At 45.2% G+C, this 21,361-nt stretch overlaps 1 protein-coding gene across 1 annotated transcript; it reads right to left on the reverse strand.

The window, feature by feature from the left end:
- Positions 1-14,896: 14,896 nt before the first annotated feature.
- On the reverse strand, positions 14,897-15,844 carry LOC128848413 (olfactory receptor 52K2-like). Its single transcript, XM_054048433.1, has one exon. It carries the CDS (start codon positions 15,842-15,844, stop codon positions 14,897-14,899), a length of 948 nt encoding a protein of 315 aa, XP_053904408.1.
- Positions 15,845-21,361: the final 5,517 nt, after the last annotated feature.

The following is a 21,361-nucleotide window of genomic DNA, read 5'->3' on the forward strand; positions in this document are numbered from 1 at the left end:
GTACTGTACGTTCCCCTGACTTCCTGTATATGCCGAAGGTGATGGTTGCAGTACAAATACCTGGATGGAAAGACAATGTAAATATGAGACACTACATGCAATACTGGGGGCTGTTCTTATGGGTGAAGCAGATTGTTCGCTCTTCACACACTGAAAAATGACCTTGTCCTTGAAATGAACTATGAACAACTGACCCTACTACTGCCAATTCCATATTTTATGCTGCTCCCTGACTCAATAATTCCTACGCATCATGGCTTGGGAAACCTTACTAGGCACCAATAGGAAACACAGGTGTGGATACTGGTTATCCATCATTGTTCCTTAGGGCTTGTCTATACTGCCATGTTTTTTCACACATAAGCAGCTTTTGGCATAGAAACAGTGGAGGTTTATACACTGCAAAGCAACTTTCAGTGATGGAACTCCTCCGTTTCAGTGCCATAATACACCACTATGACAAGAGTTTTACACAAAAGTATTGTCAGCATCGAGGAAGAGGTGGAGGCAGAAGAAGATGTGGTGCCCAGGCCAGGGTCCCCCAGTGCTGTGTCCAGGGAGGAGCTGTTCCCCACTCTGGAGGTGTCCAAGTAGTCTCTGCAGTCACAATCCGGTGAGCCAGAAACGAGAGAGGGGACCCCTGGTAAGTGGTTTTGCTTTGTGAAGTGTGGAGGTGGGTTAAGGGCAGAGAAATGTACAAAGATGGCTGTGTTACTGTGTGCTGAGCATTTACCCGTGCAGCTAGGCAATGCGGGGGGCAGGCTGTTGTTACACGCTGAGATTTCATGGGAATCCTCCAGAGAGATCTCGAGGAAACTTTCCTGCAGGTACTCCACAATCCTGTGCCGAAGATTCCTTGGTAAAGCTGCTTTGTTCTTCCCCGCATTGAGGGACACTTTCCCGGCCCATTCTGCAATTACTTGGGCAAGAACCAAAGAGGCACACAGGCAAGCAGCATAGTGACCGCGGCAGAAGCCACAAGTGTGTAGTAGATACACCCTTGCTTCCGTGCTTACCCTCAGGAGAGAGATATCTGCCACAATGACCCCTGCATGTGGAAATGGTTGAGAAACTTTAGAGTGTTTTCCCCTGAGAAGTGCCCCGTGACCTCTTTCACGTTGCTTTTCTCCCACGCACAATGTCCCTCAGCCCTGGGTACACTCACCATCCTTGTGGCATGTGTGCTTGTCAAGGGTCATCCAGAAAGAGATTGGTGTGTTACCAGGGGTGTATTTAATGTAGTATTTCAATGCTGTATGTGTACTTAACAATAATGGTTCTGTTTATTGTGACTTGGGTTTCACCAGATATGTCCTTGAAAAGGAAGCACCCCGTCCACCCCAGCTGAGCGTCTCCGCCGGATAAGAAAGTGCCCAAGATGGAGCAAGTGAGATATGTTTTGGGAGGTGTTGCAGTACTGTGATACAGACAAGAGGGAACGCAGGCCGTGGAGAGAAATCAAGAAGCAGGAAAGAAAAGAAAATGAGGCATACACTGAGGGACGCAACAAAGAGGCTGATAAAATTTTTGGACATCAAACCAACATGCTGCAGTCTCCCATAACCCTCCAGACTGAGCAAATGTGTGTCTTCCTTCCCCTTCAGCACATTCAGAGCTCTGTCCCATGCCCTCCCCAGACTCCGCCCGCACACTCCCTTCACATTTCTGGGACTTCATGCTTTGGCCTACACGCCACCCCCGCAGACAGCTTTTCAAAAGACAGCTGGACTTACACCCAGCTCTAAAAGTCAGCCCTCCCTTGGGATTTCCCCCCCTCAAGAATGTGTGTATGCATGGTGTGTGTGGAGGGGGGCGGGGGGCTTGGCTTTAAAAGCAAAGTTATTTCAATTATAAACACTCTTTATTTGTTTCCATGCAAGTTGTGATAGCAGATGGCAGCAGCAAACAAACAAGCATTAAATCCTGGGCCTTAAAACACTACAGCAGAGCTGCCGTAGCGCTTCGGTGTAGGTATTACTTACACCAACGGCAGGGGTGCGCCTGTCAGTGTAGGTAATCCACCTCCCCAAGAGGTAGTAGCTAGGTCGATGAAGAATTCCTTGGTAGACCTCATGCTGTCTCTATCATGGTTAGATTGATAGAGCTACATCTCTCAGGGGTGTGATTTGTTTTTTTTTTGCTATTGTACAAAAAAAAAATGCAAATGCAATTTTCATTTGCATTAGCAGAGCCATAGCATGCCAGTCACGGGAGGGGATAGTAGCATTTTTCTTAGTGCTGGTTAGGCCTCAGCTGGAGTATTGTGTCCAGTTTGGGTCTCCAATATATAGGAAGGATGTAGAGAAACTGGAAAGGATCCAGAGGCGAGTGACAAAGACGATCCACAGGATAGAATGCAAGCCATAGGAGCAAAGGCTGAAGGAAACGGGTATGTTTAGATTGGAAAGGGAGGGTAAAAGTGAAGGAAAGATGCCACATAGAGCAGGAGAAGAAGCAATGGGGTCAAACTACAGCACAGCAAATTTAGATTTAATCTCAGATAAATTCCCAACCGTAAGAACAGGAGAACAATGGAAGAGGCACCCAGGCAGGATGTGGAAAGTCCTTCATTAGAGGTTTTCAACAGGAGGCTGGATAGTCATCTGACTGGGGTGGTTTAGACACAACAAATCCTGCATCTTGGCAGGGGTTTAGACTAGCTGATCCTCGCAGGACCTTCTCACCCTATGGCTCTATGATTCCATGATATAAAATCCTAGCGTAGACCAGGTCTTACTCAAACTCGAGTTATGGAGCTCCATAGTGGGGTAACTGGGTGAAATTAATGGCCTGTGTTATACAGGTCAGACTGGATGATCTGATGGTCCCTTCTGACTTTGAACCCTATGACTCTAACAATAGAGAAAGTAGTTCAGGCATTTATATTTATTCTATCTTATAACACACGGACAAGGGAACATTCAATTACGTTAGAGGGTCCTGTGGCACCTTTAAGACCAACAGAAGTATTGGGAGCATAAGCTTTCGTGGGTAAGAACCTCACTTCTTCAGATGACTTGCATCTGAAGAAGTGAGGTTCTTGCCCACAAAAGCTTATGCTCCCAATACTTCTGTTGGTCTTAAAGGCGCCACAGGACCCTCTGTTGCTTTTTACAGATTCAGACTAACATGGCTACCCCTCTGATACATTCAATTACATTGAAAGTCTGAACATATTAAATCTGGCCTTGCATTGGATGTCTACTAACAGCTTTCATCTTGAAGGATCAACTGTGCCACTGATATGAAGCCACTGTAGGGCTGGAGCCCATCACCGAGGGGCAGAGCAAAAGGGACATTTTGGCCCATGATACTAGAGCAAATTCAGCACCTGTGGCAGCGCCCCTGGGATATTTAATGGCTGTGCAGAGCGGAAATGAAAACAGACCTATTCTCTATCTCACACATAGATTGTACTTGGTTTGTCAAACAGAAAGAGATGGGTACCTGTGATTTATGAGACCGAAGGGTCTTCACTGGGAATATTCCTCAGGTAGCCGAGTCCCTCTCTCACCCCAATATCTGCAGCAGCATCCCACACTGAAACCAAACACAGTGATGTGCAGTGTTTATAATATAGCTCTGTGCAATCCCAGTGGGGTTCGCACAGTTTCTAGGGGACAAGCGGCATTTGGATGCAGACAGGCTGGAGACCAGACACACTCTAGCTCATGTCTCTGTTTCCATGTCTGAACTTCTGGGCTTGTTATCCAGCTTTAGCAGTGAACAGTAATTAAGGGACCTTCCCAAAGGGAGATGAGAACTCCTGGGCTCTGTGCTGAGTCAGAGAGGAATTGGCTGCTCTGTGTATTTGTGTATATTTAAAAATTATCGTTGATTACTAAGAAACCTAGGGATAATGCCTAGGTCTCATGGGGTCTAATGCTGTGTAAATGCCCAGGATGGATGGATAGACAGTAGACAGACAGATCTGGAGAAAGATGACTGCGGGGAGGCACGACTGTGACATTGCCGTCTATATGATTTTATAAAGATATGCTAATGAGTGTGAATATAATGTAACTGGAATATGCTTCATGCAAAATGTCTCTTGTAAGGTATCATTACAAAGCTTATAATCTACTGAGTGTGATCATCTTATTTGTATAAATGTACCACTCTACAAGACAGGCCCAGAAGAGAAACCAACAGAACTCCACTGGCCATCACCTACAGTCCTCAGTTTAAACCTCTCCAACGCATCATCAGTGATCTACAACCCATCCTGGACAATGATCCCTCACTCTCACAGACCTTGGGAGGCAGGCCAGTCCTCACCCACAGACAACCTGCCAACCTTAAGCATATTCTCACCAGCAACCACGCACCGCGCCATAACAACTCTAACTCAGGAACCAACCCATGCAACAAACCTCGATGCCAACTCTGCCCACATATCTACACCAGCAACACCATCACTGGACCTAACCAGATCAGCTACAACATCACCGGCTCATTCACCTGCACGTCCACCAATGTTATATATGCCATCATATGCCAGCAATGCCCCTCTGCTATGTACATTGGCCAAACTGGACAGTCACTACGCAAGAGGATAAATGGACACAAGTCAGATATCAGGAATGGCAATATACAAAAACCTGTAGGAGAACACTTCAACCTCCCTGGCCACACAATAGCAGATGTTAAGGTAGCCATCTTACAGCAAAAAAACTTCAGGACCAGACTCCAAAGAGAAACTGCTGAGCTCCAGTTCATTTGCAAATTTGACACCATCAGATCAGGATTAAACAAAGACTGTGAATGGCTATCCAACTACAGAAACAGTTTCTCCTCCCTTGGTGTTCACACCTCAACTGCTAGCAGAGCACCTCACCCTCCCTGATTGAACTAACCTCGTTAACTCCACACTGATATATACCTGCCTCTGGAGATTTCCATTACTTGCATCTGAAGAAGTGAGGTTCTTACCCACGAAAGCTTATGCTCCCAGTACTTCTGTTAGTCTCAAAGGTGCCACAGGACCCTCTGTTGCTTTTTACAGATTCAGACTAACACGGCTACCCCTCTGATACTGTACCACTCTTGTATCTGAAACTAGACATATGAAATATATCTCGGAGGACCTATTGGAGTTATGCAAAGTGTGGGCCAGCAATGGTGGTTTGGAATCTGGATGACTCCCATTAACCAGGACAATTGACTGCAGATGGGTATTTTCCTGTATATGTGTGTGCTGGCAAGTGGGTAATGAACTCTTGCAGTGACATGTGATCATGTCACCTGAACTGGAATCCATCTTTAACCTGGTGTCATTCCATTGAGAAGGAGGGGATGGGAACCAGAGAGGTACAAAGGATTCCCGCCTAATGCAAAAGATATATAAAGGGGTGGAACAGAACAAAGGGGGAGGAGCCATCATGAAGAATCCCCTAGCTACCACCTGAACTGGAACAAGAGCTGTACCAGGCGAAAGAATTGTGCCCAGGCCTGGAAGGTGTCCAGTCTGAGAAAAAAACTTACTGAAGCATCTCTAATGGTGAGATTATCTGTATTCGGTTTGATAAGACATAGATTTGCGTGTTTTATTTTATTTTGCTTGGTGACTTACTTTGTTCTGTCTGTTACTACTTGGAACCACTTAAATCCTACTTTCTGTATTTAATAAAATCACTTTTTACTTATTAATTAACTCAGAGTATGTATTAATACCTGGGGGAGCAAACAGCTGTGCATATCTCTCTATCAGTGTTATAGAGGCTGAACAATTTATGAGTAAAATGGATTTATTTGGGTTTAGACCCCATTGGGAGTGGGGCATCTGAGTGTTAAAGACAGGAACGCTTCTGTAAGCTGCTTTCAGACAAGCCTGCAGCTGTCAGGGGACGTGATTCAGACACTAGCAGCAGGCTGGTGAGTCTGGCTCAAACCAGGCAGGGCACTGAAGTCCTAAGCTGACAGGGCAGGAAAGCAGGGGCAGAAGTAGTCTGGGCACATCAGGTGGCTGCTCCCAGGGGGTTTCTGTGATCCAACCTGTCACAATGACACTTCCTGCTGGCACTGGGGATTTTCGCTAAGGGATGAGAAATCATTAATTATCACACAATGTAGAAGCTTTCCTTGAAGGATCTTCAAAAGACAGAGGTACAGGGTGACATGACTTCATTAAAGTCACACAGAGAATGACAGACAGACCCCAGCAGTCTTGACTTCACTGCCATAACAACAGGCTCTCCATGAGTAACTGAGCACACGGTACGCAGGAAATGGACTCATACTGTCATAGGGCCTGTTCATTGGGTGGGCATGATGGGCTTCTGCAGGGTGCAACCTGAAACAGGGGTACCCGTGAGCCTTCTCACATAACAATCTGGGCCTCCGTCACACTGTGAGGCTGGGAAAAGATGCAAGCCCCTCCAGGTCTTGCACTTACACAACCACACACAGACAGGGACACACCCAGCTGCAGTTACATGGAAGCTTTCACGAGCCACTCATGAACCAACAATAGAGAGGCTCCAGCCAATTCCCCCAGCTCTCCAGCCTAGGACCCCGGAGCTGGACTGTCTTGCCCTTGTCAGAAGACTGACCAGTGTAAGTTTGTTGCCCTGCCCCCTTCCCTCAATGTGGAGAGGACAATGCACCAGCCCCTGTTCCTGAGCAGATTTCCCTTTATACTTCAAACAACCCCCGGTTTTAGGTAAATAAATAGAAAGCCGATGTACTAAGTACAGAAAGATGGATTTTAAGTCATTATAAGTTATAGAGACAGATCAAAGCTGGTTACTTAAGATATAAATAAAATCATAGTGTAAATTCTATACGCTAGACAGGATTTGAATCAAGGAGCGTCTCACTCTAATGGTACAAACTATCCACCAATCTTCCATACACAGGCTAGAAATCCCTTCAGCCTGGGACCACAGCCCCAGTTCAGTCCTTGTTCCTAAGGTACTTCCAGGGGTTGAGTTGTTGGGGAGTGAAGCCAAGTGACGATGTCGCTTTCCCCTATTACAGCTTCTGCCATGTGGAGGGAACTTCATTTTTCCAAGCAAAAGCCTCCAGCACAGAGAGTGGAAAAGTTCAGGCACAATATGGAGTCCAGTGTCACATGAGCTGGTCACATGCCCTTGCCTGCTTTGATCATTCATAGCAGGGGCCATTATCCATATGCTGGCTAGAACATCACAGGAAATTCCATCAGGTGGGGATAATCTTCGTCTAACGCCTATTGTGTTTCTTAATGCACCATTACCTTGAATGGTTCATTCACATTATGTTGGCTAGATCAGCTGTAAACTACACTATGGCTGTTACCGAGGAGCAATCACATTTGAAATACTGGTACATAGTCAATATTCATAACTTTAGGAACAAAAATCATACATGCATACAACTAGGGTAATCATATTCAGCAAATCATAACTTTTCCATTGGTACATTACATGACAAACTTTATATAAAACACATCCTAATCACATCACCATGGTAAATATGGGTAGGCGAGGGTGTTGTTTTGGGTGCAGAATGTCAGACCTCCCCCATTAGTTTACTGCAGCAGAGTTAGTAATCTGGAGGCAGTGTGCCCAAGGCCTTAATTAGGTTTTGACCACACAACTCCCAAGTGTTGCAAACATTGTGGTAAAAAGAAGAACAGGAGTACTTGTGGCACCTTAGAGACTAAGAAATTTATTAGAGCATAAGCTTTCGTGGACTACAGCCCACTTCTTCGGATGCATATAGAATGGACTAACATTGTGGTGTTACCCACAGGTGTTCTTGCAAAGTTCTGTGTACCTTTCAACACTTTGTAAATCAGTCTAGTGATCTAAAATGTCAGCAAGTGTGCCTCCTCTGGGTCTCGAGAAAAACACTATTAATGTCTGTGCAGCATTGTTTACCATTGTGCTTTTCCAACTGATGATATCTCAACACAGATATTCATCAATGCCATGAGGTCGTGTGACTCAGTTTCCCCTTTCACACAGCAGACCAGGTTTATTATGGTTTCCCTGCTGAGAGAAGCTTTGAACCTCTTTGCAGATGTTAGCTGAGAAGCACTATCCCCATAGGGCTTCTTGTTTACTACTTGTAGCATGGCTAAGAGTTTTCCCCCAAAATCATGCGTATTCCACCTTTTAATAGGATTTACCATCATTACCAAATTCTTTGTTATAAGATTTACCAATAGCAACAAACTTTACATCATCTGATTTAACACCATCACCAAATCTTTTATCACAAGTAGGTGTTTCCATGTATTTTTATTATACCATGCCTCTTGCTTGAACAATTTGGTTTGTTCACCATCCATTGGGTCATTCAATTCCTCCAATAACCTTGGCATGTATTTAGTTACTGTTTTTCCTTTCCCCTCAGTGTCCCCTTCAGTAGGAATCTTACTCTAAGGTTATCTTTGGTGTCTTGGTATGCCAGGGTCTGGTGATGTAAAGATGTAAGAGGACTTGGTCACTAGCCCTATGTGGAAGAAGGGGGTAAAACAGAACATGCTTCCCACCAAGTGTAAAACACTCTGTCTGTGGTTTATTCAAAATCGATGCATGTGTCTGCTCAAAATCATCAGCTAGAGAAGCCATCTCATCCACAGTGTTCACCCTTTTCTCCTGCAGACACTGTTTTCATTATATTTACATATATTTAGGAAATGCTCCTCAGCAACAACATCAAACATTCCTTGAAAGCGTCTAACACCTTTGCCCCTTGCCCACTTTCCCACCAAATCTTTCATTTTATTTACATATTCCACATTACTTGTATCAGCGCCCCTCTTAGGATTTGTAAGTTTTACTCTGTATGTTTCAGGGGTAATCTGACATTGTTTCAAAACCATTTATTTGAATTTAGAATAATCCAAAAGATTCTCAATTGGCATTTTATTGACTATATCCAGATTTTTACCAATTAACTTTGCAACTAAAGTGGTCATCTTCTGTTTATCAGGAATCTTACAAATCACACACAGTATCTCAAAGATAGTGAAGTATTCAGTAATATCACCTGCCTCATTGTATGCAGGACACAACTGTTCCCATTTATGGACTTTTGGAGATTTTCCTGCATTTCTCCTTTCCAGCCATTGACCACCTCTCCAGTCAAAGTCTTTTTCTTCTTACTGTGTTTTAAAGTGTTGAGTTGTGGTGGGAGTGAGACCAAGTGGTAATATCAGTTCCCCTTTTATAGCTTCTGCCATGTGGCGGGAACTTCATTGTCCCAAACGGAGACACCAGCACAGTTACTGGAAAAGTACAGGCACAAGATCGAGTCCAGTGTCACATAAGCTGGTCACCTGCCCTTGCCTGGATTTCAGCTATAGATGGGGCCAAGCTTCTTCCATGGCCCATTGTGTTCATTGATCAGCCATCAAGTTGAATATCCATTCCCAATGTGCTGGCTAGGCTGGGTGTAAACGACTTTGTGGGAGTCACCACAGGTGGAAACACGTTTGAAATACAGGTAGATTGTCAATATTTGTTACTTCAGAGGCAAAACTGATACAGACACACAAATAGGATAATGACATTCAGCAAACCACAGCTTTCCATAGATACCTCATATGACATATCTTGTACAAGATTTGTTGCAACTAGATAACAGTGGTGAATGTGGGGTGCAGGGTTTTGCTTTGGGGGTACAGAGTGTCACAGCAATATATCTACAGAACTGGAGCTCTCTGAAGTCTAAATTTATATTTTTATATAAGACATAATTACATGTCCTGAAAAAGACTGCAGTCTACTCTGCACCGTAGGAGAAAAGCCTGCCGAGGTACAGAGCAAAGGAATAGCCTCGGTGCCTTGGCGCTTGGTGTGCGGCTCCCCACTCCCAGAGGGAGATGCTAGAATGGAAGCTGAACCCTGAGAGTGGGCCTAGAAACCCAGAGCCAGAGGCAGGGCCTGAACGCTGCTCTGACTCAACAGCACGTGGGTCCAGTGTGTGGGGCCGAAACACAGCCTGCTGGGGGCGTCGAGCCACGGGAGCTTGAGCAGGGCTGTGACAGCAAACCTGAGCTGCTCCATGGACACTAGTGTACTGTGAGTGGAAGGGGAGTGGGGCTGGGTGATCCCAAATCTGTGTGAAGAGGCCCACAAGCTGTTCTCTTCACCCTAACGTGGTTCAGCTCCCCCAGACACTCCAATTGGTTCAACACTCCCTTGCCAAAGTGGAGTTTTCCCTCATTATCTTGTATGTGAACCTATGTGAGTCTTACTGTTTTCTGTGAATCCCGTGTATTGCACCAATACCTAGGTGGTGGGAATAAGGATGTGTGACTTTTGCTGTGACCCTCAAGGTCAGGTGAGGAGGCTCCAGCTCCCTGCACGTAAGTGATGAGCTCTGTTATATGCTGTGTTACTGTCAATTAATAAACCCTTCCGTTGTACAGCGCTGGCTGAGAGTCACAGCTGACTGGGAAGTTGGGGTGCAGGGACCTCTGTCTTCGCCAGAGGTCCCGTCCAGGTGGACCCGCCAAGGGGAAGTGTACCGTGTGAACAGGCATCCTGAATGCTCTGATGTCAGACCAGGAATGCCATAGCCGAGAAAGGTTTTGCCTTGGATAGCCTGCCCTGAGAGGAGACATGCTACATCAGCGTCCTGGCTGGCTTCATATAGAGCAGTTCCAGAGCATCGGACCTGTGACTTTGTCACAGAATGACTATCCATACAGATTCTATGGTGCATTTGGTTCATTTCAGATTTTTACTTCTTTTGATTCTGCTCTTTCTTTCACATATAGTGCCACTCCCCCACCAGCACAACCTGTTCTATCCTTCCGATATATATTGTACCCTGGTATTACTGTTTCCCATTGATTATTCTCATTCCACCAAGTTTCTGGGATGTCTCTTACATCAATATCCTCATTTAAAACAAGGCATTCTAGTTCACCCATCATACTATTTAGACTTCTAGACCTGAGAGAAATGTGAGAAACCCACACAAAATCTCTGCTCTATCTGATTTGATGCCAGGTGAGTGCCCTGAATTCCAGACAAATGGCTATTCTGGGTGGGGCTGTCAATATCTCTGGCTGGATTTCTTCCACTTTGTGCAAATACATTTTATTTTTCATTCTGTATTTTATTTATGTTTCTTACATAATCAACTCTGATCTCTGCTCCTGCTGCTTAAAATAACTTCAAACCTATCTTCTGTAGTTCATCAATTTGTTTTAGATTTTACCTGTAACGTGTTTTGGTTCAAGTGCTTGGGAAATCTCAGCTCAGGTTACAGAGGTTCATGTGTGTCCTCTCCACATCGAGGGAGGGGCGGACTGGGTAATGATCTTACACTGGCCAGCCTTCACACCAGGGCAGAACAGTAAAGTTGTTTGGTGCAAGGCTGGGGGGAAGTGGCAGGAGGCTCTCTACTGTTAGTTATGAGTGGTTTGGAGATTATTCATGTAACTCAGCTGGGTGTGTCCCTGCCTGTGGATGTCTGTTTAAGCGCAGTACCTGCCAGAGGTTTGTGGCTTGACTCAGCATCACATGAGAGAGGGATACCCCAGGTTGGTGGGACAGAGGGCTCAGCTGTCCCACACTCCTGGTTGCACCGCGGGGATCCCATCACAGGAGTTCTGTCCTTTGGCAAGTCCCAGAAAACACAGGGACATTAGAAACATCCCCTGTATGGGCAGGTTGGTCAAAGCCAAGGGGGCTGGATGGTGATGTTTGGAGGAAACAACCACGTTCACAGACTTCCACCTCTCACTTTTAAAGAACTTTTTCCTCCTTTCTTTGTACAAGGACCAGGCTCCCTGTGGCAAAACAGATTTTTATCTCCTCTTCCAGTTGTCCAATGGATCTAGTGTCCAAACTGCTTGCCCTGCTGGAGCCCAGGCGATGGACCTGTCTTAGGTGGCTAGCAGCTGTTGCACCATCAGGGGACGAGAGTATTGTGTGATGCTATATGATAGAATATGACCATATTTATCAGCCTTGCTACCACGGTTGTATAATTGCAACAAATGTTGTACAAAGTATGTCCTGTCAGGTTTCAAAGGGAAAGTTCTGATTTCCTAAGTATGATTATCCTGTGTATATGCATATATCATCTTTGTGTCCGATGTTATTGATATTGGTGATGTACTGGTATGGGCTTTGTTTGGGACAGTAAAATTCCAAGCACAGGGCAGAGGCTATAAAAGGTCCTCCGAGACATCTCTCCACTGCCTTCATTTCTCTGCACTGGGTTTCTAACAAGGAAGCTCTGAACAAGGACTAATGGCCCCCAACCTGCTTTGGTTATTTCAAGAGAGACTTTTGCAAGCTAGCAGTTTATTCCATCACTTCTGTGATGCTGATCTCTGAACACTGAAAAACGACTTGGATGTATCTGTAACTCTTCCTGTTTTCTTTTATTATTAAACCTTTAGTTTTCAATAGGTAAAGGGATGGCAGAAGTGGGATTATTGGGATCTGAGTTATATATTGACCTGGATAAGTGGCTGGTCTCTTCAGATTAGAAGGACCCTATGTGTGGTGGAAATTGGTTTTCACTGACTGCTCACCATGGAGTCTGGTGTCCGGGTGGGGAGCCAAGGGCTGGGATGTGTCTAGTTAACCAGTGCGGTGAGACAGACGTTTATGTTTGTTACTGGCTTGGTATAATGTAATCATAGAATAACCACCAGCCTGGGGTGAGTCTACCTTCTATGTCAGCAGTTTGTCCTGAGTTTGCCACCCTCAGCCATGTCCCACTGAAGCACGGTCACACATGGACAGAATTGACTGTTGATAGGTTTACACACAGTATTGCTCACTCCTCCCAGGAGCTATCCCCCTTTTACAGATGGGGAAACTGAGGCAGCAGGAAGGAAAATGTCTTGAGCCAGGAACATAGCCCAGAGTCCCTAGATTCCAATCCCTGGTTTAGTGTCTCAGACCTGGCTTGTATGGTCCATGCAGCAGCACAGATTCATGGTGCTCTCTCTCCATTGGTTCTTTAGTGCGGGGGATCTCCACTGATTTCAGTGAGGCTACAACCACTTACACCAGCTGAGGATTTGGCCCAAGACATTTTAACTAGAGATAACGTGTCAGAAGAGACCAGTGAGCTGGGAGTGAAGAGACCCAGCTCTTCCCCACATTCACTGGGTGACCTTGGGCACATCTTCTCCCTGCACTAAATGGAGATGATTAGTTATTATTTCTAGTGTGTTGCTACCAAAAGGCCCTAATCTGGGCTGCAGAGTTACACCCTGCACTGATGTGGTTCCTTACAGCACATCGTTGGCCTTTATGCTCGCTATAGAGTTCCAAGCAGTGTGTGGTCCCTGGTAAACAAGCAAGACAAAGTAGAACACTGAACTGTGTGGAAATCGGTTTTTGTGTCTGTAGTTTTTAGCTGTTTCTTTAATAAATTCCGCCTGCTTAAGAAAGACGGCAACTCCACTGATCATGACACACAAATAGCCTCACTCTAGCTAACACAACACAGAGAAGCAATGCCAGTTCATGGCCAGAGCAGTGGTGCTGAGGGTATGGGGTCAGGACTCTGGGTTTCTATGCTCAGCTCTGCCACCGACTCATTGTGTGGCCTTGAGTAAATCACTTTACCTCTGTGGGGCTCAGTGAATCCAAGACATGGGAGAACGCTGCCTGGCAGTCTAGCTAAAGAACTTCCAGATGTAGTGATCAAAAGTGTCATACAGAGCGTACGTTAGACTCAGCTTCACCATTCAGCTCAGCCCCTGGGGAGTGGGTGTCCTGTCATTCCAGATAGGGTGCCGTGTAAATTGCTGGCTAATGGTAGATGTGCAGTTTATCTCCCTCTGTGTGAGGTACCGCAGCCACCCCGGCCTCTGCCCAGCATCCCGCCTTCCCAGCTAACACAGGGGCTGACCCTTCCGCCTCTCTCACCTGCTGTCCTCCTAGCTTCCAAGCTGATCCCTTGCCCTGCTCACGAGGCCTGGCTCAGGGCAAAGGACCCCCAGCCAATCCCTATTGCTGGAACCCTGCCAGCTACAGGTCCCCAGAAAGGAGGAACAAATCATAGAAGATTAGGATTGGAAGGGACCTCAGAAGGTATCTAGTCCAACCCCCTGCTCAAATCAGGACCAACCCCAGCTAAATCATCCCACCTAGGGTTTTGTCAAGCTGGTACTTAAATACTTCTAAGGGTGGAGATTCCACCAGCTCCCCAGGTAACCCATTCCAGTGCTTCACCACCCTCCTAGTGAAATAGTGTTTCCTAACATCCAACCTAGACCTCTCCCACTGCAAATTGAGACAATCGCTGAAAGCTAAGGAAATAAGCATCACAAAGGTGTCTGCCCTCAGGACTTTACAGCTGAACTTTAGGGCCCACAAGCTGTTACTGCATCACAGTGCTGCTCCCAACCCTCATCTGTTTTTTTACAGTTTCCTGGCTTCCCTCTCTGCTACAGCATGGCCAGTTGGACCCAGCACTACGTCCTCACTGCCAGTTACTTGCCAGGGTAGGCAGATCTCATCCCAGCCCCGGAGCAGAGGGAGCCAAGGCTGGAGGGGAGAGGAAGGTGGAGATGATCCAGCAAGTGGATGGGGTTGGAAAGCAGGGGAGCGAGTAACAGGGGTTGGGCTTTGGGGTAAGAGGTGGAGAAGGGAGTGGGGCCTTGGGGGAGAAATGGGACATCGGAAGCGGCCTTGTGGAAAGAGGTGGGTCAGGGGTCAGGGCCTTGTGGAATAGGCAGGGCAGGGTGTGGGGCCTCAGCGGTCCAGTTTACAGTGTTTAGAAAGGTGGCAATCCTATGAGACATTGAGTTGTACACAAAAAGATTCCTCAGTTTGTCACGCTGAAACAGCACAGCAAGGCCAGGAAAGGGTTTAATGTCACTTTGACTGTCCAGTCAGTGATTCACGGAAGGGGGCCCAGCACCACATCACCAGCCAGCTCTGCACAGACCTCGGTCTGAGAGCCAGATCACCAGGAGAAAACTTTAGGTCTCTTTATGAGTAAAGAGGCGGAGCAGCCTGTCCCGGATCTGTTTGGTCCTCACACCATAGATGATGGGGTTTAGCATGGGGGGCATCAAGACAGACACCGTAGCAATGAGAACATGGAAATTCAGGGGCACATTTTGGGCAAATCTGTTCATGAGGGAGATGATGACACCTGGGATGTAAAAGGCTGAAATGAGAAATAGGTGGGAGCCACAGGTCCCCAAAGTCTTGAGCCGCGCGTCTTTTGTGGGAAGGATGAAGATGGCCCTGAGGATCTGGGTGTAGGACACCCCGATAAAAATCCCATCCAGACCCATCACACAGAATTGCACAAAAAGGCCATAGTAACTACTAACACGGGTGTCGAAACAGGCCAGGTTCACCACAGCTATGTGTGTGCAGTACGGCTGGGGGATGATGTTGGTTCTGCAATAAGGCCACTGCCTTGCCAGGAAGGGAAAGGGCAATACAACTATGCAACCACGCAGCACCACAGCCAGGCCTATCTTGGCCACCAGGGGGTTTGTCAGGATGGTGGAATGTCTCAGGGGATGGCAGATGGCCACGTAGCGATCCAAAGCCATGGCTACGAGGATCCCAGACTCCATCACTAAGATGCAGTGAATGAAGAACATCTGGGTGAGGCAAGCACTGAAATTGATCTCCCTGGAATTGAACCAGAAGACTGCCAGCATTTTGGGCAGGGTGGATGTATACACAACCAAGTCATTGACAGCCAGCATGCAGAGAAAATAGTACATGGGCTCATGGAGGCTCAGCTCCATCTTCACAGTGAACAGGATAGAAAAGTTCCCCAAGATGGCTATGATGTACATGGTGCAGAAGGGGATGCAGATCCAGACATGGGCCACCTCCAGGCCAGGAATGCCCAGCAGGATGAAGGTGGAGGGGTTGGTGAACTCGGTTGTGTTGGACTCTGACATGGAATAGGGGAGAAGGTGTCGAACTTTGAGGCAGAATGGTGTCTCTTGCGGGCACCGTATGTTCCCCTGACTTCCTCTATGTGCCCAGAGTCTAGGGTGATGGTCGCAGTACAAATACCTGGATGGAGAGACATTGTGAATATAAAAACTACATGCACTACTGGAGGCTGTTCTCATGCGGGGAGCAGATTGGTCGCTCTTTGCAAGTGAAAAATGAGATTGTCATTATTTAGAGAAATTTTTATGAAGAACTGACCCTACTAATGCCAATTTCGTATTTTATGTGACTCTCTGTTCAATAATTCCTACACATCACAGTGTGGGAAACCTTACTAAGCACCGGTAGAAAACACAAGTGTGGATACTGGTTATCCATCATTGTTCCTTAGGCTTTTTCTACATTGCCATGTGTTTTTTTTTTTTGCAAATAAGCAGCTTTTGCCAAAGGAACAATGGTTGTCTACACACTCCAAAGCTACTTTCAATGACGGAACTCCTCAGTTTCAGTGACATCATATAACCACCTTGCCAATAGCTTTACACAAAAGTTTTGTTGGCAAAGTGCCAGTGTAGAAACCTGTGATTGTTTTTATCACTGTAACTGGCCTCTGGAAGGCGTCCTACATTGCCCATCCTGAGTGCTCTGGTGAACAGTTTCAACTCCTCTCCCCTGCATCAAGGTAAACACTTTCTGCCCCTCCCCATTTAACGGCTCTGGGATTTTGAAATTCCTCTTCCTGTTTGCTCGGTGTGGAGTGCTCACATCACACCTTCCCAGGTGGCCATGGCAGCTCCACGCTTGGGACACTGCGGAGCTGCTGGATCCGCTCAGTATTTGGGGAGAGGAGGCCGTGCAGTTCCAGCTGCGCTCCAGCCATAGGAATGTCAATAGCAAAGGGCAGATTTCGTGCAGCGTGTGGAAAAGAGCTGTGATCAGGACACACTGCAGTGCACAGCAAAGGTGAAGGAGCTGCGGCACATGTACCAGAAGGCCAGGGAGGCAAACAGTATCTCCGGTGCTGTGCCACAGACCTGCCATTTTTATAAGGAGTTGGATGCTATCCTCAACAGTGACCCCATTTCCAGCGCCAACAGCACCATGGGTACTTCGGTGGGGGTTCTCCTATTAGTGTACGTAATCTGCCTCTCTGAGAGGTGGTACCTAGGTCGATGAAGAATTCTTCGGTAGACCTCCTGCTACATCTCTCAGGAGTGTGATTTTTTTTTTTTTTGCTATAGGAAAAAAGAGCCAATACAATTTTCATTTGCATTAGCAGAGGCATAGCATGCACGTCACGGGAGGGGATAGTAGCACTTTTCTTGGCTCTGGTTAGACCTCAGCTGGAGCATTGTGTCCAATTTGGGTCTCCCATATATAGGAAGGATGTAGAGAAACTGAAAAGGATCCAGATGAGAGTGACAAAGACGGTCCACAGGATGGAATGCAAGCCATATGAGCAAAGGCTGAAGGAAAAGAGTATGTTTAGTTTGGAAAAGGGAGGATTAAGGGGGACATGACAGCAGTCTTGAGATACTTGAAAGGCTGCCATTAAACATATGGAGGAACATTGCCACATAGATCAAGAGACAAGGGGTACAAACTACAGCACAGCAGATTTAAATTTAATCTCTGATAAACTTCCCAACTGTACGAACGGGAGGACAATGGAACAGACGCCCAGGCAGGTTGTGGAAAGTCCTTCACTTGACGTTTTCAACAGGAGGCTGGATAGTCATCTGTCTTTGATGGTTTAGACACAAAAATCCTGCATCTTGGCAGGGGGTTAGACTAGCTGATCCTTGCAGACCCCTTCTAACCCTGTCACTCTTTGATTCCATGATATAAAATACTAATGTAGGCCAGGTCTTACCCAAATACAAGTTATGGAGCTCAATAGTGGGGTAACTGGGTGAAATTTAATGCCTTGTGTAATACAGACTGGATGATCTGATGGTCCCTTCTGATTTTGAACCCTATGAATGTATTGTTATAGAAAGTAGTTAAGGTTTTATGGAAATATGCTTATGAATGTGTATATATGTGACATAACTGGGTTATGTTTTATGCTACACATGCCATGTAACATATGTCTGTAGAGGTTATGATCTACTAAATCTATTAATCCTATTTGTATGCATGTATCATTTTTGTAATCGAAGTTATGAATATTGCACATTAGTTGGCAGTTCCCAAGGGGGTTTCTGTGATCAGCCCGTCAGAATATTTATTCTGTCTCATAACACACGAACAAGAGAACGTTCAATTACGTTGAAATTCTGAAGATATAAAATTGATAAAAGAAAACTGTTTACATAGTCCATATTTGGCCTGTGGATATGCCACTCCTTGCCACAAACATTATTGGAGCAAAGAGCTTAGCTGAATGGGATTCACAAATGGATTGGCCTTCTGAAATTTCACCCAGTTACTCCAGTATTGAGCTCCATAACTTGTGTTTCAGTAATGGTCTACACTAGGATTTTATATCATGGAATCAAAGAGTGACAGGATTAGAAGGGGGCTGCAAGGATCAGCTACTCTAACCCCCTGGACGTCTGTTACATTGTCCTCCTCTTCTTACATTTGAGCAGTTTATCTGAGATTAAATCTAAATCTAAATCTGCTATGCTGTAGTTTGAACGCATGGCCTCCTGATCTATGTGGCAATGTTCCTCCATATTTTTAATGGCATAGTTAAGTCTGTCTGACACCTTCAATTACAAGACTTCATTTTCATTTGTGTATAAGTTTGCCAGACATGAACCTGAAATTTCCGATGCTGGGTGTCTACTTCCGCCGGAATTAAATTTTGAAAATTTGAGGCATAACAGTTCAGCCGACTTCTAGCATGAAGCTAGGGGAGAAGATGTCTTGGCCATGTTGAAAAATTTCCATATTTCTGCTAGTGAGGAGCCCTTGCACCTCCATGCTTTTCAGTAGATAAAGTCTGGTAACACCCACCCCCCACCCTGCCCCGCTAACAGCCAAAGCTTTAAATTGCAAGAGGCGGAGGTGACAGTGTCTGTGCATTAACACACAGCTGGCTCCTGAGGTTTTACTCAGTTCTTACTCCAGACTGGATGTTTTTCTAGATGACCTGCTTGAGGGCTTGTCTACACTTAAAACACGACAGCGGGGCTGCAATAGGGCCTGAGCATGGAAGAGGATAATGTCAGGGCCAGATCAGATGAGAAACATTCACATAAAAAAGAATCTGATACATCAGAAAAGGGCAGACAAATAAACAGTGACAAGTTTTTCAAGTGCTTGTACACAAATGCTAGAAGTCTAAATAATAAGATGGGTGAACTAGAGTGCCACGTGATAAAGGAGGATATTGATATAATACACATCACAGAAACCTGGTGGACTGAGGACAGTCAATGGGACACAATCATTCCAGGGTACAAAATATATCGGAAAGACAGAACAGGTCGTACGGGGCGGGGGGGGGGGAGCGTGGCACTATATGTGATAGAAAATGTAGAATCAAATGAAGTAAAAATCTTAAGCAAATCCGCATGTTCCATAGAATCTCTATGGATAGAAATTTCATGCTCTTATAAGAATATAACATTAGGGATCTATTATCGACCACCTGACCAGGACAGTGATAGCGATGATGAAATGCTAAGGGAAATTAGAGAGGCTATCAAAATTAAGAACTCAATAATAGTGGGGGATTTCAATTATCCCCATATTGACTGGGAACATTTCATTTCAGGACGAAATGCAGAGATAAAATTTCGTGATACTTTAAATGACTGCTTCATGGAGCAGCTGGTACGGGAACCCACAAGGGGAGAGGCAACTCTAGTCCTGAGTGGAGCACAGGAGCTGGTCCAAGAGGTAACTATAACAGGACCGCTTGGAAATAGTGACCATAATACAATAGCATTCAACATCCCTGTGGTGGGAAGAACATCTCAATAGCCCAACACTGTGGCATTTCATTTCAAAAGGGGGAACTATGCAAAAATGAGGGGGTTAGTTAAACAGAAGTTAAAAAGTACAGTGACTAAAGTGAAATCCATGCAAGCTGCCTGGGCACTTTTTAAAGACACCGTAATAGAATCCCAACTTCAATGTATACCCCAAATTAAGAAACACAGTAAAAGAACTAAAAAAGAGCCACCGTGGCTTAATAACTGTGTAAAAGAAGCAGTGAGAGATAAAAAGACTTCCTTTAAAAAGTGGATGTCAAATCCTAGTGAGGCAAATAGAAACACTGCCAAATTAAGTGCAAGAATGTAATAAGAAAAGCCAAAGAGGAGTTTGAAGAATGGCTAGCCAAAAACTCCAAAAGTAATAACAAAATGTTTTTTAAGTACATCAGAAGCAGGAAGCCTGCTAAAGAACCAGTGGGACCCCTTGATGATCGAGATAGAAAAGGAACCCTTAAAGACGCTAAAGTAATTGCGGAGAAACTAAATGGATTCTTTGCTTCAGTCTTCACGGCTGAGGATTTTAGGGAGATTCCCAAACCTGAGCTGGCTTGTAGGTGACAAATCTGAGGAACTGTCACAGATTGAAGTGTCACGAGAGGAGGTTTTGGAATTAATTGATAAAGTTAACATTAACAAGTCACCGGGACCAGATGGCATTCACCCAAGAGTTCTGAAAGAACACAAATGTGAAGTTGTGGAACTATTAAATAAGGTTTGTAACCTGTCCTTTAAATTGGCTTCTTTACCCAATGACTGGAAGTTAGCTAATATAACACCAATATTTAAAAAGGGCTTTAGAGGTGATCCCAGCAATTACAGACCATTAATCTAACGGCAGTACCGGGCAAATTAGTCAAAACAATCGTTAGGAATAAAATTGTCCAACACATAGAAAAACACAAACTGATGAGCAATGGTCAACATGGTTTCTGTAAAGAGAAATCGTTTCTTACTATCTATTAGAGTTCTTTGAAGGGGTCAACAAACATGTGGACAAGGGGGATCCAGTGGGCATAGTGTACTTAGATTTCCAGAAAGCCTTTGACAAGGTCCTTCACCAAAGGCTCTTACGTAAATTAAGCTGTTATGGGGTAAAAGGGAAGGTCCTTTCATGGATTGTTAACTGGTTAAAAGACAGGGAACAAAGGGTAGGAATTAATGGTAACAGAATGGAGAGGGGTAACTAGTGGTGTTCCCCAAGGGTCAGTCCTCGAACCAATCCTATTCAACTTATTCATAAATGATCTGGAGAAAGGGGTAAACAATGAGGTGGCAAAGTTTGCAGATGATACTCAACTGCTCAAGATAGTTAAGACCAAAGCAGACTGTGACGAACTTCAAAAAGATCTCACAAAACTAAGTGATTGGGCAACAAAATGGCAAAAGAAATTTAATGTGGATAAATGTAAAGTAATGAATCATTGGAAAAAATAACCCCAACTATACATACAATATGATGGGGCCTAATTTAGCTACAACAAGTCAGGAAAAAGATTTTGGAATCATCATGGATAGTTCTCTGAAGATGTCCACGCAGTGTGCAGAGGCGGTCAAAAAAGCAAACAGAAT

The sequence above is a fragment of the Malaclemys terrapin genome, chromosome 1 (assembly GCF_027887155.1).
Source record: "Malaclemys terrapin pileata isolate rMalTer1 chromosome 1, rMalTer1.hap1, whole genome shotgun sequence".
NCBI classification, from domain to species: Eukaryota; Metazoa; Chordata; order Testudines; family Emydidae; genus Malaclemys; species Malaclemys terrapin.

Bases quoted from the DNA above. Each gene is read 5' to 3' on its own strand.
- LOC128848413 (XM_054048433.1), bottom strand. From the start codon at position 15,844: ATGTCAGAGTCCAACACAACCGAGTTCACCAACCCCTCCACCTTCATC.